This window comes from Rhinolophus sinicus, linkage group LG03 (genome assembly GCF_036562045.2).
Source record: "Rhinolophus sinicus isolate RSC01 linkage group LG03, ASM3656204v1, whole genome shotgun sequence".
Lineage (NCBI taxonomy): Eukaryota > Metazoa > Chordata > Mammalia > Chiroptera > Rhinolophidae > Rhinolophus > Rhinolophus sinicus.
Window position 1 is genome coordinate 71,989,484 of NC_133753.1, and position 16,219 is coordinate 72,005,702.

Below are 16,219 nucleotides of genomic sequence, written 5' to 3' on the forward strand. Positions count from 1 at the left end.
CCAGGTTGTTGCTGGGCCTCAAAAGAGAATGCATCAGGGTTATATGCCCAGGTAAGAGGAAATACACTGACAGCAAACCCTCCGGCTGTCTCCAGAGGCGGTCATGTAACAGTGAAAAGGTGAGGATACTTTTCGACTTCCCGGGGAGAGCAGCTTCTTCCACGGGCTGCTTCTCCCTCTGACCAAGGCAGGGCTGGAACACCTTTAACTGGAACATCCGAGCCCAGGAAGGGGGACTTGGCGAGGACAGAGCAGGCCACAGCATTTCCAGCAGTTACGAAGTCCACTTTCTGGCAACTAAACCCCAGTGGCTCCTACACCTTGGGGAATGACCTAGCTGCTGCCACAGAAAAGCTCTTGTGGAGAGGGCACATCAAGATCTGGGGAAGGGGCAGGTTTGGCTGGATGAGAAAACTAACAAAAAGTGGTAACACAGGTTCCAAGTAGGGAAATATGGTGGGTGAGACTGGGCCGGCAGCTGGCTCCTGGCCCCATCAAGGTACAAGCCCTCTGGTTCGGAATTTCCCCCACCAGGGCCAACAGGGGATTTGAAACATCTCATACCTCTCTGGAGCAAGTATCCTTTAGGGTAGGGACAAAACGGGGGGGGGGGGGGGGGGAAGGCATCAAACTTTACGTTCTATTAAGGAAGATTTCGATTCTGGATGGGTCCATTAACCAAGGACCAAAATAGAAATGGGTGGGAGTTTCGGGAGTCCTTGAAGAGGTAGATTTGCAGGCTCACCTTTTTTCCTACTCATATCCCAAATTCATACCAGATAATTCATTACCGTGGCTTGTGCGTGTCTGCAAAGGTGACTCAATTTGTCGCTGAACCCCTTTCACAGTAATTCTTTTGGCAAAGAGCAGTCTTTTTTAGGACACCTCACATTGGCAGGTGCTTCTAAGGGGCCATGCAGGTGGCAAGATGCAGGGCCAAAGTTGTGTAATCAAAGGTACTGTCCTGACAAGAGTGATTTTTACAAGATATCTGGAAAGCTTATATATTTTGAGGTAGAAGAAATGGTTTAAAATAGGGGTTCCGGGTGCTCCAGGAGGAGGTAAGGAAAATTGGTGGGAGACAGTATTCTGTTTTTGCTACACGTCTAAAGCCCAGCCATGTTGCATGAAGCAGCAGCATTTCAGCTCTTAGCTGGGCAATTTTCAATGTGCTTTTGCAACTGTGAGGTCTAGTGAACCATTTTAGTACAGCATAGAGAGAAAAATGGTGAGACGCTTTCCTCTGTTGGTAAGAGGGAATGTGCCGGGATCCTAGTCTATACTGTGGCTTGGAAATAGTTTTTGTCATTTTCTAGGACTCAGGATGTAGGTGCAAAGACACCATTTCCTCTCCTAAGGTCCAAAATCCATGGATGTTACATCAGATCACAGGTTGAAATGTTGGCTCTACCATTTAATGACTATGGGGATTTCAACTCTCTGAAACTCTAAGGAATTACTACTTCCATGCGTATATAATAGGATTGTGTGAAAATCGAGACTTTATGTATGTTAAATGCCCAGCATCATCATGCTGAATGCATATAAAACCTTCTGTAAATGGTATTATTTGCCTTCGGCTTCAGGCACAACTGACAAGATAGGTTTCCAACAAAAATGTATTTTATCCTGCGAGAGGCATTGCTAAAATGATTACTCAGGAAATCTTCAATGTTCTAAGGGAAGTCTTCAACGTTAGGTCTAGTGCCTAGAAATGTTATTTTCAATGTACTCAGTGGATAAAATATCTCAGAAACAGTCACAGTTGCTCATTGAAGGTTGAATTAGTAATGAATGTCTGTGCTTGCTTAGACACTGCTCAGTATTCTCTCGTATACTGTCTAATAAGGTAGCCTCATGCTATTAATATTTAAGCAGGCTATTTAAATTTAAAATCCAATTCCTCACACTAGCCGCAGGATTACTATACTGGCGGATGCGTTATGAAACATTTCCATCATCTCAGAAAATTCTATTAGACACTGAAGTAGTTTTAAGAGTGGTGGGCCATGGTTTCCTGCAACCTGAGAGAACATTTCTTTCTCCCTCAACCTAGCTTTTCTCTCACCTTCCAACCCTACCCAGATGCGTCTTTTGGTGCTTTCTATGCTTTGGCCATAGATTTCAATACAGGTACTCTCTCACCCTTTCACCGGATGCTTTTCTTAAAGAAAGCATACCACTGTGCTTTCCTTTTACTGTAAGCACTCGTCTTAACCCATTCAACATATTGCATGGGCATTCTTTTACTAACTTCCGTGTTAGCCAGTCACCTGGAGTCCTTTCCTAACCCTTCCCCCCTCCCATGGAAAGTGCACTTCTGGTCTCTTGGTGCAGTGGTTCCCCATGTTGGCAGCAAATTGAAATTATAGCATCTTGAAAAATATTGATGCCTGAGTCCCAATAGCTGAGATTTAATTGGTCTGGAATGCACACTTGTGCACCAGGATTATAATGCTCCTAGTAATTTTAATGCACAACCAAGGTTGAAAACCACTCAACTACTAACCTGATGACGTACTAATAATTATTCTATTGACAATTCTTTTTTCAGGTTTGTGAAAGGTTTATAGGATTTCTTTTTACACAAGCAAATTTTTGTCAGACCTTCAAAACATATACACTCTTAAGCTTCTATTCCTGTGTGACACCTTAAATAACCTGGAATGCTCAGAACTGGAACTGAGAGCAACATGCCTTCTTATCCCCATTCATCTTAGGTTTCAACTCCTTCCTATTAACTATTTTTTTTTTTTTTGGTATTAACCTTATTACACCCTCCCTTCTGTCTTCCTGTTGTTTTGTACTTCTAATTTAGTGGGGGGAAAAGTCCCAACCTAGCTTACAACAGGACTAACTCTAACACACTTTAAACAGGTCCTGCTTTTCATAATTGGGGTTAATTTTTTATTAACCTGAAAGTTACTAATACAACCACACTGTTTCGAGGCCTTCTCATTTCATTAGGATTAATTTGATTAACAAAAATCCAAACTTGGAATTTTCAACACAATTTAGTCTCCTCTCTAAATATGTGGAATTCTCTCATCCCAGTAAGGCTATATATCTGTATCAACTTGCACTTTTTCTCTACAAGTTTCACTGGTCATATTTTTTACTTGTCCCCAAGCTCTTTCTAAACACTAAACATTCTTCAACATAGTGCCCCTTATTACTCATTAGTCAAGTAAACACCATACCTGCTCCCTGAGGTACAGCATTGATAAAAGTAATTCAAGTTCTTTGAAGTTACTTAGTAGCCCATACTCTGCATTTCACATGTAACTCATTTACTGGTTACTCTCATTTCTCCCATAGCTGTTTTTTACTATTGTTAACTGATTTCTTCCAGTTATCAAAATGCTTATTCTTTTATCCCCCTAAACTCAATTGCAACACATTTTTTGGTCAAGGTGGTTTGAACCAGGGTGCAGAAATTCAAACCCCATTTGGCATTGGTGCAGCTGATTTTTCCTCATATTAAATAAAATGGTCAACTATCAGTAGGAAAGTCCTGCCTTCTCCCAGGCCCCAGTCAACAGTGATGCTTCCTGGTTCTTCTGAAAATAAAATTAGTGCATCGGTGGCCAGTCAATGCCATCACAGGCCAGCCGAACAAAGTGCATCTTTCAACCGATCTCATTAGACAGCTATTTCCTATTCCCCAACATTTCCATAATGCACCCCATGATTTCATCTGTTACCTAAACACACTAGTACCTGTGAAGTAGTTTGTCATCTGTTTACTTTCCATTGAGCTTTGCTTCCCCTAGAAACTTATTCTTTTGAACAAACACACTGCTGTTAAATTGTTCAGTACATTCCTTCATTGATATTTTATGGCTACTTTATGACTTGAATGATGGTTATTTTTTTTCTACTCCTTCCATTACATTCTCAATCCTCATTTGACTTGTTTATTCCCTTACAGTTTACCATAATCTTGTTGTTTCTGTTTGCATTATTTTCCTTTTCTGTTACACCTAGATCCCTCTGTAGAGTCTTTAAAACAGGCACTGACTAGCACTAATCTTAAATCTTTGCAAGATTCATGTTGGGGTAACATCTGAACTGAAATCTCCTGGGAACCTCTTTTCAAGCATTCCAAATCTATCATCCACTTCAACCTGACAACTTTTAAGTTAGCAGCAAATTAGAAAGTACCCTAGCCAGAGCTCCAAAGAACAGTTAAGTTTCCCAATGAAAAATGATGTAGCATCAAAAAGAAACGTTTCAAAGGAATTCCTTTTTAAATCATTTGCCTTCTCTCTTGCTTTTCAACCTTGGCCTGGAAACTGTATTCTTAAAAGATTCCAGGCAATTTTCTTAGATTTCATGGCAAATTGAGAAAAGCTTTATTCTGAATTTTACACCCCCAAAATGCATCACCATTTTTCACTTGGTCTTAGAGCTGTCACAAATAGTGAGGATAAGGTCCCTGTCAATGGGATTGTCACGTTACCCAGAATTCCCTTTAAACACTCATTAGCTTACTCTAAAACTATCAAGCCTTTCACCCTTACCCTCACTGCCAAACCTACTGCTCTGCCTCTATAATTTTTATTGAACCTACTCCTATCTCATTTCCAGGGGCCCAGGGTAATGTAACAGTGACTATAAGCCTACTAATAAATGGTCTTTAAGAACACTAGCCTCTTTTTTTAAGTCTGTAACATCTGCATTTGATCAGATTTGTAAACGTGATTTTAATCATGTTTCCTTTACTCTGCTAGTTATCACTCAGGAGCCTGAATTTAAAAGTATTAAAAGAGTAAACATGTGATTATATAAACCTAGAATATTCTTAGTTACATGAGGACATTTATCATAGTAGTCTGAGATCTAGAATGTAAAGCGACACTTTCCCATAAGACAAACTAAAGACATTTTGGTATTTTATCAATAATCCAGTGTGTGTAGGTGTGTAGATTTTCTAAGAGTACATGATCATTTCTCTAATTATTAAAAAGGGTTTTTCCTCAATTTCTTTCAAAACAGTTTCATATGGAATTAAAAGTAGACACCTTCATGCCTAGACTAATTGGTCCAGTATCTTGTACATACTGGTGGCTAACATAATCTTAATAGCATCTTAGAACTTTGACCCTTCATAGAATCAAGTTTCTTTCTTGTCATGAGTTACATGCTTAAAGTGACTCTGTAACATGAAATCACATGATCAGAAAACAGAGTGGGTAGAAGTATTTTTGATCAAATTAACACAGAGAAGCTACTTTTAGACTGTGGATCTGAGATCCAAGCGTAGTCCATAGTTCGGCCTCTTTCTATTCTGTTTTGTCACCTGTTATAAAAGATGACTTATGAGATCCTTATAAATTGGACATGACTTCTGCCCATTGTAGGTTGGATATAAACGCCTTTGCTGCCAGCTATTAAACAACAACTTTCCAGGGAATCCAAGGTTTGTGTGAATGAATAACAGCCAAACTAAACCATGTTTTTTGTCCTGCTCTACTGAAAAAAAACTGAAGTATAAATCATAAATAGATTGGACCTTTCAGGACGAGGCAAGTCATCCCAAATCTGAAAGCTGTTTAATAAATCTGTCCTTAGAATTTGGGTGCTAATAACTAGTACCATGCCTAAAAATCATTGCAATTAATCAAGTTGGGAGCAGTGGTGGTGCAAAAATTAGTTGATATGGATTGACCTGAAGGTAACATACTTAACCTTCACTATGTTCTCAATTACCTAGGAAAGCAGACTATAGAAAACCAGAAAAGAAAACTTTTCTATTTTCAGTAACACTGAGGCACAGACTCAGAATCCACAAGGTAACTAGAGCTATAAATAGCAATTATAAGGACAAAATGAAAGAATACAGGTTTCATTCTCCAGGTGCTTCAATTTTCCTAAAATCTTGACATGTCTGAGCCTCTTCTATTTAAGGATGAATTTAGCACACAACGAAAATCTCAAAAAATGGGTGCCAAGTGGACCACAAAGGATTGATAAAAGGGCTTAATGTATTTCCCAAGTTTTTAAATTAGGACATAAAAGCCGTTTTTCAAGACTCTACTCCACATCAGTTACTTGTCTCCTTAATGCAACACCCACCCCCAATGGAATATAATTTGAGTAGTGTATTGTATGTTGGGATGCATAATGATTATGACTCAAAGAAAAATATCTAGTACATTCTAGAGGTTTTGTAGAAGCCGCTGTGAAACAAAGAATTTGAAATAAACACTTATAAAATACAAAAATAAAAAACCAGGTTTTTTTTCCTTCAAATTCCTGGTTTAATAAGGACGTGTTTATTTTGAGAAAAAAGGTCCCAAACATCAGGCTGTTCACAAAAATAACCCACAGTATCAACTTTAGAAAACAAATCTTAAGACTATTACACTAATTATTTTCCTAGAGGATGCATTTGACATGCCAACTCTCGTTCACAAAAATACATTGTTACATTTGTGTTGAACAGCCCCACACAGCACGCTCATGTGGGGTATAACACACATACCTCTAACTCAAAGCTGCTCTCAGGTGCTACTCAACTAATGAGACTGACTTTGCAGGTAGGGAAGCAACTAACTACTGAACTTATGTATGAATGGAAAGAACTGTACTCCCTGCATAACAACAGATTATTTTGGAGACAGTTGATAAAAACCATACATCCTTTTTATTGTTAAGTCATAAAGAGGTATCAAAATTAAAAGCAAAAATTACAGGGTAAGACTTAACATAACTACTGGGAGCATCAAAGGAAGTGAGAATGGGACTAGGCGCAGGGCAGTATGAATGAATGAACGTGGGAAGGGCCAGGATGGGGTAACAGTGAGCATGTGCTGAAGATACTAGGGGAGAGGATCTGGTGAAAATTTTGATCTTAGACAAGCGCCTAGGTAAAGAAATAATGGGACAAGATTCCTAAACCCCACTATGTGCTTAAGAGTCATCCTCGCCATTGGCGCTGTCTCTGTCATCCTCTCCTTCCTCAGCCTCTTTTTCATCATCCTTGATCAACTCCAGCTGTGAGAAACAGACACAAACAGGATGGAGTTAGAGGCACTCCATGTGTCCCTGCTCCCCCCTCCACCACCTCTTTCTCTCCTTTCCCGTGGTTTTCACCTGGTCATCCCCCCGATCTTCATTATCATCATCATCCAGTAGGTCCCCCTCCTCAGCAGAGTCATCTGCACCCCCCTCAGACTCCATCTTCACATTAGTCTCATCTTTCTTCAGGGAGCTGCTGCTCTGCTCCTCTTCTGACTTATCATTCTTCATCTCTACTGGGGATGAGAAGGACAAGTCTGTCTAGGGGCACGTAATGTCCACGGGACGTAGACAATCCCCTCTAACACTCAGAAGTGCAGCACAAGTCTAAATCCTCCCACAGGTGCCCTTCCCAATTCAGACTCCCCAAGGTTCACATTCAATTCCTTTATATCCCACTGTTCCAACCAGTATTTTCAACTATCTTAGGTAACTAACCCAACTCTACACAAAACAAGCAGCAGACCCATTTACCTCCTTGTTTGCTCTGTTCCTTTTCAATTTTTTCCAGGCTTTCCAGTAGAGAATCCACTTTTTGTTTTATCTGGGTCAATTCCTTCTTAATGGTCTGAAGGTCATCTCCTTTCACTTTTAATATAAACAAAACCCTAGATGAGCATCAAATGTACCAGAAGCTACCAGTTATCAAACACAGTCCCACTAGACTATACACCCATAGGCAACAGGAGCCCCTTGGGGGGGAAACGGGGCCAGTATCAGACGGTCACAATAATGGGCACCTTCAATCTTTTTGTTGGTAGCTGAAAACTGCAGCTCATGTGCCTACTCCCTTAGCAGTAGATTCTGACTTTTGTAGGCCAGATAAAGACCTCGATTCCTTTTTAAAGTATTTTCTGTACAGTTTTACTGGCTTCCATATTTCATAAACTGAACAGGTGCCTCGACTCTCTAAAGTCTGATAACTTTATTCAAATTACTGAGGATAGAAGGCAGTCTCGAGTTGGTCCCTCAATCACTATCTTCTCTTTCATTATTTTGATTATGCAGAGGGCATTTGTACAAAAACGGAACACTATTAACTGCATTAATTCCCCTATTTCGACACACAAGAAATAGCAGAATCACAAAGCTGTAATAATAATACATACACTTTCCAGACTTGGAAGAAGATCCTCGCTGTCCACTCTTAGAATTGAAGCCACTTTTGCCCCTCCGTGAGGTGTTTCCTGAGACACGCTGGCGTTTGGAGGGCACCACAGCCCGAGCAATAGGAGGAGGAGGAGGAACACGTGCTGGGTAACTGTACATCCTATCGGGGAAATGGAAAACAGGATTCCTTTACCACGAAACCTAAGTCAGCAAGATCCAAACAATGACCTTACAAAATAATAAATTAATTTCCACTGTCTCTCAATCATTTCTTTTTTGCTAATTTAATTCAAAAGGCTAATAAAAACTTATCCTTTTTGAAATTTTTAACACCATAGGTACTTTTCTTTAAGGAAATAGTACATACATATACACAAATATATCCAATGATATTGCTGGTTGGCCTTAAAAGGTTCCTCTGAACTATGGCAGTATTAATAAAGCATTTTTAAAATAATGAATGGCCTTTAGCTTGACCTTATTCTTTTCATATATATGCTACAATAAACAATTTATATAAACCAAAGACAGTACTCAAAAAGGGACTGCATTTAACTGGGTCTGCAAACAGAGGTATGTATTTATTTTTAGCTAAATCCCTGATCTTTTTCACCCACAGAAGCATACAAAATCATCACTACTAATGATATTAGGTTGAACCATATAAACTCGCCAACCATTTTGGGCCTGCAAAAACAACCATTTCATATGTATTAGCCGGGTGTAAAATAACACTACCAATTCTAACATTTAAGCATAAGCTCCACTCAGAGCTCCAACAGGGCAGAGAATATTGTCTATTTTGTTCACGATTCACTACTGTGTAAACTCACTACCCAGCACACATATAGCTCTCAAAAATCACTGGTTGCTCAACTGCCGCTTCCATTCATTGGATAAGTATCCAGTGATTACTAAAGAGACAAAGTGATGGTATTCTCTGAAAATTCAAAATAACAAAAACTTCTTACATGGACATCAGTTCTAGAAAGTCTCTTGGCAGCAGCCTAAGATGGTAAGTCACCCCAGCAGGGGAAAATAACAACTTATAATTCTACCTCTGCACCTTTGTAGCAACTAACTTAACTCCAAGGACCAGGTATTCTTCTATTAATAAACCCACCAACTACTGCTCTAACTTCAAAGGATTTAAGGAACAAATGTAATGTATTACACATTGAAATTTTATAATTCATATATAATATGATGTTGAGTCTCCTTATATATCTTATTACTGGCTAATCTTCTATGTAACATTATCCCCAACCCTCCTGACAATGAAAACACTGATTTTACAGGCTCTCATAAAAATCATTCTACTCAACCCAACTTAACCAAAACTGTTTCCATCCTATTTTAACAAGATCATATCTTGTCTTTTCCTACTATGGCAGCAACATTTTCCTTTCTTTCCTAAGAGCATAGATACACTGCTAAACAAGTGGGGGAATGACTTACTAGTCTTCACTTAGCAGTTTTTAGTCGTTGACCACCCACCACCTTCCCTCTTAAAACACAATAATTGATTTGTCATGTGCCAAAGAATCAACGATGTGATAACAGTAAAGTGCTCATATTATGTCCTTGTTTTAAGCCACAATAAGGAACACTTTTAAGTTTGAGTCCAGGAAATAAGTTTCCTAAGTATAATGATTCAGATACTATGAAATATCAGCGTTCAGAAACTATTCTCCTTTGTTCATGAAGATACATATAAAATTATTTCTGGAGGTAAATGAAAAATGAGTTACCCGTATCTTTGGGCATGAAACAGCTCATGCCCCAACAGAGATCTAACTTACCTTCTAACCCACTAGCTCTGACTGGCACCAATACCCAAACCAATGAGCTAGTCCTTCCAGGTTTCCTGTATTTCATGGTACTGGAATTTCCTTTTGAACCCTACTATTTAATTTGACCCAGGTAAATAGTCATGATGAAAATGAGGCAAGAAATGCAGTTTGTTTTGAATCTGTGCAATGACCCCACAAACACAAATGGGAGTCAAATGCTCTAGTTCTTGGAAGAAAAATATATTTAAAAAGATCAACTGGTAATCCTAAAGGGCGTTTAGTGCCATAGAACTTAACTGCTGCTCAAGCAAAAATGGACTCTCAAAAAACTCACAAAGATTCCTTCAAAGAAGTTTCAGTTGATCTTTCCTTGAAAAATGCCCAAGCACATGGTTGTTACGAGAAAAAGCACACCTATTGTGATAACAAGGGATAGGAAATTGGAATCTCAGTATGACAGCTTCAAGAATCAGCTACCGTGTTTCCCTGAAAATAAAGACCTAGCCAGACAATCTGCTCTAATGCATCTTTTGAAGCAAAAATTAATATAAGCCCAGTCTTATTTTACTATAAGACCTGGTATAACAAAATATATAAAACAAAACATAAGGGCCGGCCCGGTGGCTCAGGTGGTTAGAGCTCCATGCTCCTAACTCCAAAGGCTGCCGGTTCGATTTCCACATGGGCCACTGGGCTCTCCACCACAAGGTTGCCGGTTCAACTCCTGGAGTCCCACAAGGGATGGTGGGCTCCGCCCCCTGCAACTAAGATTGAACAGGGCACCTTGAGCTGAGCTGCCTCCCGGATGGCTGTTTGTTGGAGCACAGGCTCTCAACTACAAGGTTGTCAGTTCAATTCCTCGAGTCCTGCAGGGAATGGTGGGCAGCGCCCCCTGCAACGAGCAACGGCAACTGGACCTGGAGCTGAGCTGCGCCCTCCACAACTAAGATTGAAAGGACAACAACTTGACTTGGAAAAACGTCCTGTAAGTACACACTGTTCCTCAATAAAGTCCTGTTCCCCTTCCCCAATAAAAATCTTTTTAAAAAAAATAATACCGATAAACTGATGAAGCCCAAGTCACTAAAAATCTTCATGAAAGTTTCATTATAACCAAAGGAACAAACACTTAAGACTGAAAGAATGATGACTGCACCCTAAATCAGAAATCTGGACACTAAGTGTTGATAATAAAATCTAGTCAGAATAAAGGTAATTAAAATACCATTAAAAAGAATACCATTTTAAAGAAATTAAAACATTTCTGAACACACATTAGCTAATAATCTCAACAGATAAGACGAAGGACCTCTATTAATCTCCAAGCTAAAACATAAGCATCACAAGGCATTTTTTAAAAATAAAGGTTTTCAAAGGCAAGCTTCTTAAATGATTAGATGCAACATAATGATCTTTGTTGGGTCTCAAAAATAGAGTCTAATAATCATTACCAAAGTAGAAACAATTAGAATACATTAGGAAAAATATGTATTCTTCTGAATTCATTTATTTAATGTACAATAGATGTTCCCTGTATTAAAAATTTGATATTAAAAATAATTTTAAGCATATTATCAAATAGGTAATTCAGGAAACCGACTAGTTGTCAGATATTGTTGCCCACAAAAAGTAAACAGCACAACATGAAATAACTTGTAGGTGAGAGCAATCTAGTAAGATTACTTCCCCCCCGAATAATTTTATCAAATTCGGCTTACACATGCAATCCCATTATAATTTCATTAAAGTGTTAGGAGGTATCATCTTGTTTCGCTTCCTTCTTTTTTATCTACAATGGAAAATTTTCAAGATGAATTTTATTCCGGCTTGCCTTTGATTTTCCTAGAAAAGGAGCTTATTTTCCAGCCTGATATTTGAGCTTTAGAATGTCTGAAATCCCTGAAATTGCTAAAATTCTGTGAATGCACTCATTCACAAAAAGTTAATAAGCACTGATCCAGAAACAAAAGGATATACCCTTCTATATGAGCTAATCAGGACCAAATCTAGAATACTATGTGCTCATTTCTGAGAAACGTGCTTTATATTTAGAAAGGTGCAGAGAAAAACTGGTACAAACCCATGTTACACAAACTGATTTTAAGAAAGATAAACAAGATCCCAATGAATAAATCAGTAAAATGTAGTTTGTGAGACATATACACAGAGAACCATGGAAAACAATGTGACACAATTGTAAAAAATATGAATTTTAAGAGCCAAAAGAGCACGTCTTTCCAACCCAGCTCCATTCATTTATAATAAACCCCCAAATGAAGACAGAGCCCTGCCCCAAATTCTGTAGCCACCAGGACTACCTGTAGATGAAACAAGCGTACTAACAATTCACTTGAGTTTAAATTAAACCAAAGCACTGAGTGAAGATCTGCTACTATAATTGTTTTATAAAAGTTTGGTTCCTGCCAGTGTGCTCCAACTGGTGACAATCTACAACTTCAACTATAGGTTTCCTAACATTATCACCCAGAATAAACCTTCAGAACACACCTTATGTAATATTCTTCTGTATTTTGTAGAAAAGAACTTTATTTGTCTATCTTTGGCCTTGTGTGGATTGAAGCTAAGCAGTTATATTGCATGAGCAGAATATCAGCTAATGATATTCATGAATACCAGAATTTCTAAAACTGTTCAAGAATTAAGGCCTTCAACACCTGGTATGTTTCAACAATACAAAATGTATTTCTGGATATTTCTTTCTCGGTCTTTATAAAAGCTTCTGTAAAACCATGTTTGGATGATTTAGGTAACTATTTTCCAATCTTTTTTGAAACTACCAAAACATTTTCACTTTCCATTGAAGTATATAGGTGGTACAACCCCTCAGTAGACTTTTTAAATCTTGTCATCTCTTTTAATGTGGTAATTAACACAATGAAATTATCTTAAATGTATTAAGGATAATACAAAATTCATTTTAACATAAAAAAAGTTATTAATAGGCCCCAAATTTCAGAGTTCACCCTAATGTAATTTTTATAGTATTTCGTTAAATTTCAAATCTTTATTTTACAACTACTGCCTTTGCTTTAATTATGTAAGAAAAAATGTGCCAACATGACAATGTAACATGTTGAATTCATATTTACATCAAAATATAAATATGAAACTCATCCAAAAAGTGCCACAAAACCCCCATTTTCATGATATAGTTGGAATTCTTGTTTTGGTGCTTAAAAATAAATCATCTGGTTTAATTTGTATAAATTGTGTTTGTCTCTAAATGTTATTTGGGGGTACTCCTTCACAAACATGCTGCCATGGTGAGTCTGGGGGAAGCCAAACTGGATACAACTGTTAATTTACATTTGTTTTGCTAATGTAATTTATGGAGAGTGCCAAATCCCAAGGTAAATTTGCATAGTCGCACTTTATGGTCCTTAATTTTCTTCCTGTTGCCTTTATCCAATGGTCCATTAAGGCTACAGATTATCTGTATGACACTTAAAATTGAAAACAGCAAGCACTGCTCTTTTTTATTACTTACTAAATGATAAGGGGAACTAAATAAACCAGCATGATATTCAGGATTATTCAATATACACGGGCACTCAAACTATTAAATTATAAAGCAAAAACAACTTTGTAACTAAAAAAAAAATATGGAAACGGGTTATTACTACCCTTGGTAGCTTTAAGAACCTTTCCCAAGAACAAAGATTAAAAGAGCAGGAATCAATAGCTCCTGTAGATGTAGAACCAAAGGTGCCAATTACCAATTAGTTCCGCAATCTTCTTTCAGCCAAGAATTGTTGGTATTAGTACTGAGGGGTTATTTTTGCAAATTCAAAGAGACTTTGGGTTGAAAATTTATTTTTAGAACAGCTTTACAAGAAAGGGGAAAAAAAATGTAAATGATAGATTCATTGGAGAGCTATGTTAACAAGAAACAAACTTCCAATTGTTTCATTGGCAACAATTCACCCCAAAATTTTCTAAAACAAAAAATAATCTGGGTGGTAATATGCAAGGTGCTTTAAGTCCTAGATCAATCCTTTCAGAAAGGGAACTGGATCCAAGACTATGTTAAGAAGCATAATTTTTAATTCCTGGCTTTGCTTCTGTTCATAAAGCTTTCCATTCAGGTGATAATCTCTTCCAAACTCCTCAATTTCCAAAGATTTATAACACTAATGATTTGTCACAATGTTCTCAACATACATCCTCCCAAATGTCAACTTTGGATCTTTTCTGAAGATAATGTCTTAAACTGTTACTGTGGACCAATTTTTATTTAAAAAAAAAAATCATAAAAGAGTATTTATGAAGAATATACATTAAGAACATGTAATATCATTCATTCCTATATTCTCATATGTTCATCAAGCCAGGTCAGAAGCGTCCACTTCTCTCGTTTCACTTACAATAAAAAATTTTTTAAGGTGCTGAGAAAACAGATTTTTAGTTGCCAGGGGATAGGGTGGAGGGAAAAGTTGACTTCAACAAAGGAACTTCTTGATTAAATTTTGGGAGATATGGAACTATTTGTATCTTAATTGTACGGGTAGGTACATGGCTATGCATGTCAAAATTGTACACCAAAAGCGTAAATCTTATTGTATGGAAAAAAGTTTTCTATACTGTCTCCAATTTCTATCTTTCCATTCTCTTCTCTTGAATCTCCTTGTCAAGTTTCTGCCCCCACCATTACCAAACCTACACTTGCCAAAGCCACCAATGTTCTCCATGTTGCTAAATCAAGTTCAGACACTTCTAAACTTTAATTTAAATTACCAAGGCTTGTCAATTCATCCCTCTACTCTTTTGACATATATTCACACAGCTTCCAGGACACTTCACACTTCTGGCTTTTCTCCAATTTTTTTCTTGGTGGCATCTCAATCATCTCTGCCCATTCCTCACCTCGCCATCCTTTAAAAGTAGTCATGCTCCAAGGATCTCTATTTTTATCTCCACTCATCTAGTATCAGAATTTGATGACCTATGAGCAGAAACAACTGCCTACTTAACATCTCTCAAAGTAGATGTCTAATAAGGAGCTTAAATTAGCATGCCCACAATGATTCACCCTAGTTCCTCTTAGGTTCTTCCCTTATCAGTGTCTGTAAATTTCAAGTCTCTAATTGTCCAGATCAAAACTTTGGTGACTTCTTTGATTTCTCTCTTAGGCTTCACATTGATCTGAAAGCAAATCTGTCTCTAATTAACTTCAAAATTCAACCACTTCTCACCACTCCCGCTTCCCTGGTCCCCCCACAAACGATTTACCCATCTGGATAATTTCATCAACCACTTTTCTATTCTCAAAGTAAGTAACCTTGTTAAAATACAATTAAGATCCTCACTCCTATGCTCAAAAATCTTCAATGATTTCCCATCTCATTCTGAGCAAAAGCTAAAGATACACAATGCCTTAATATGCTCTGTATGTGTTCAACCCATCCATCTATTCTTAAGTAATTTTTCACTATAGTACCCCTGGTACATACAACAATGCCTCATAATAAGATCTTAACAAATATTTGTTGAGAAAATAAATGACTTTCCTAAACTGGCTTTTAGGAAAGAATTTATCACAAATCACATTACTAACAACAGATAACAACCAAACCTGTCCTTATAGCTGGAAAACCAGGAGGACTAGTCTGCCTTTTTTCTAGTATAAAGACTAGTGGAAGTTTTACCTTAAGAAAATTAGACAAAAGTTAGTTGAATAATGTATCACAAAATTGAATTGTTTATCAAGTACTTATTACAAAATAAAAACCAGATCTTGCACCTATAACAGATGTGACCAGACTATCACAAGTCATGCTTACTGTGAGGAAATCACAAACACAAATTTCCATGGGTGAATTTCTATTATATTTTTGTACCCTAGTAATCTGTTCCCCTCACAAAACTCCACTTAATCTCACAGTAATAATACATTGATCATTGTAAATTAATAAAGGTCCTGAAAAAAAGTTTATTAGCCTGAAAAGTTAAATTCTATTCGGTACTTTATTTTTTGTGTTCCTTGGGTTAGTTATTAAAAGTGTATCAAAATAAAATCTTATCCTATTTATCAAAAGCATACCTTCTCTTTCCCTGAAAAATAACATTAGTTTCCTGGATAAGTCTTTCAATATTCCTTGCCATCTTTGTTCTAAACTGCTAGGTTCTCTAATTTCTTGCCTTAAGAGCATTCATTACAATTCTCATACTGAACATTATTCAAAATGCATTCACCCCATTAAGACTAACTTTGCCATATTCTAGGCCTGCACTGTCCAACTGAGTCACTAGCGACATGTGGCTAAATTGCATTG

General features: G+C 37.5%; 1 protein-coding gene across 9 annotated transcripts in view; it reads right to left on the reverse strand.

The window, feature by feature from the left end:
• Positions 1 to 6,630: 6,630 nt before the first annotated feature.
• Positions 6,631 to 16,219, reverse strand: part of HNRNPC (heterogeneous nuclear ribonucleoprotein C) — a 46,259-nt gene continuing 36,670 nt past the window's right edge. For 6 of the 9 annotated variants that reach the window (XM_074328017.1, XM_074328016.1, XM_074328011.1 and 3 more), the window contains 4 exons: positions 8,133 to 8,293; positions 7,498 to 7,611; positions 7,099 to 7,259; positions 6,631 to 6,999 (listed from right to left, as the gene is read on the reverse strand). In XM_074328017.1, coding sequence (XP_074184118.1) covers positions 6,916 to 6,999; positions 7,099 to 7,259; positions 7,498 to 7,611; positions 8,133 to 8,293 — 520 coding nt within the window. In that variant the 3' untranslated portion in view covers positions 6,631 to 6,915. The remainder of the gene's footprint in view (positions 7,000 to 7,098; positions 7,260 to 7,497; positions 7,612 to 8,132; positions 8,294 to 16,219) is intronic. The other 3 variants (XM_074328014.1, XM_074328013.1, XM_074328018.1) reach the window with 1 other exon arrangement.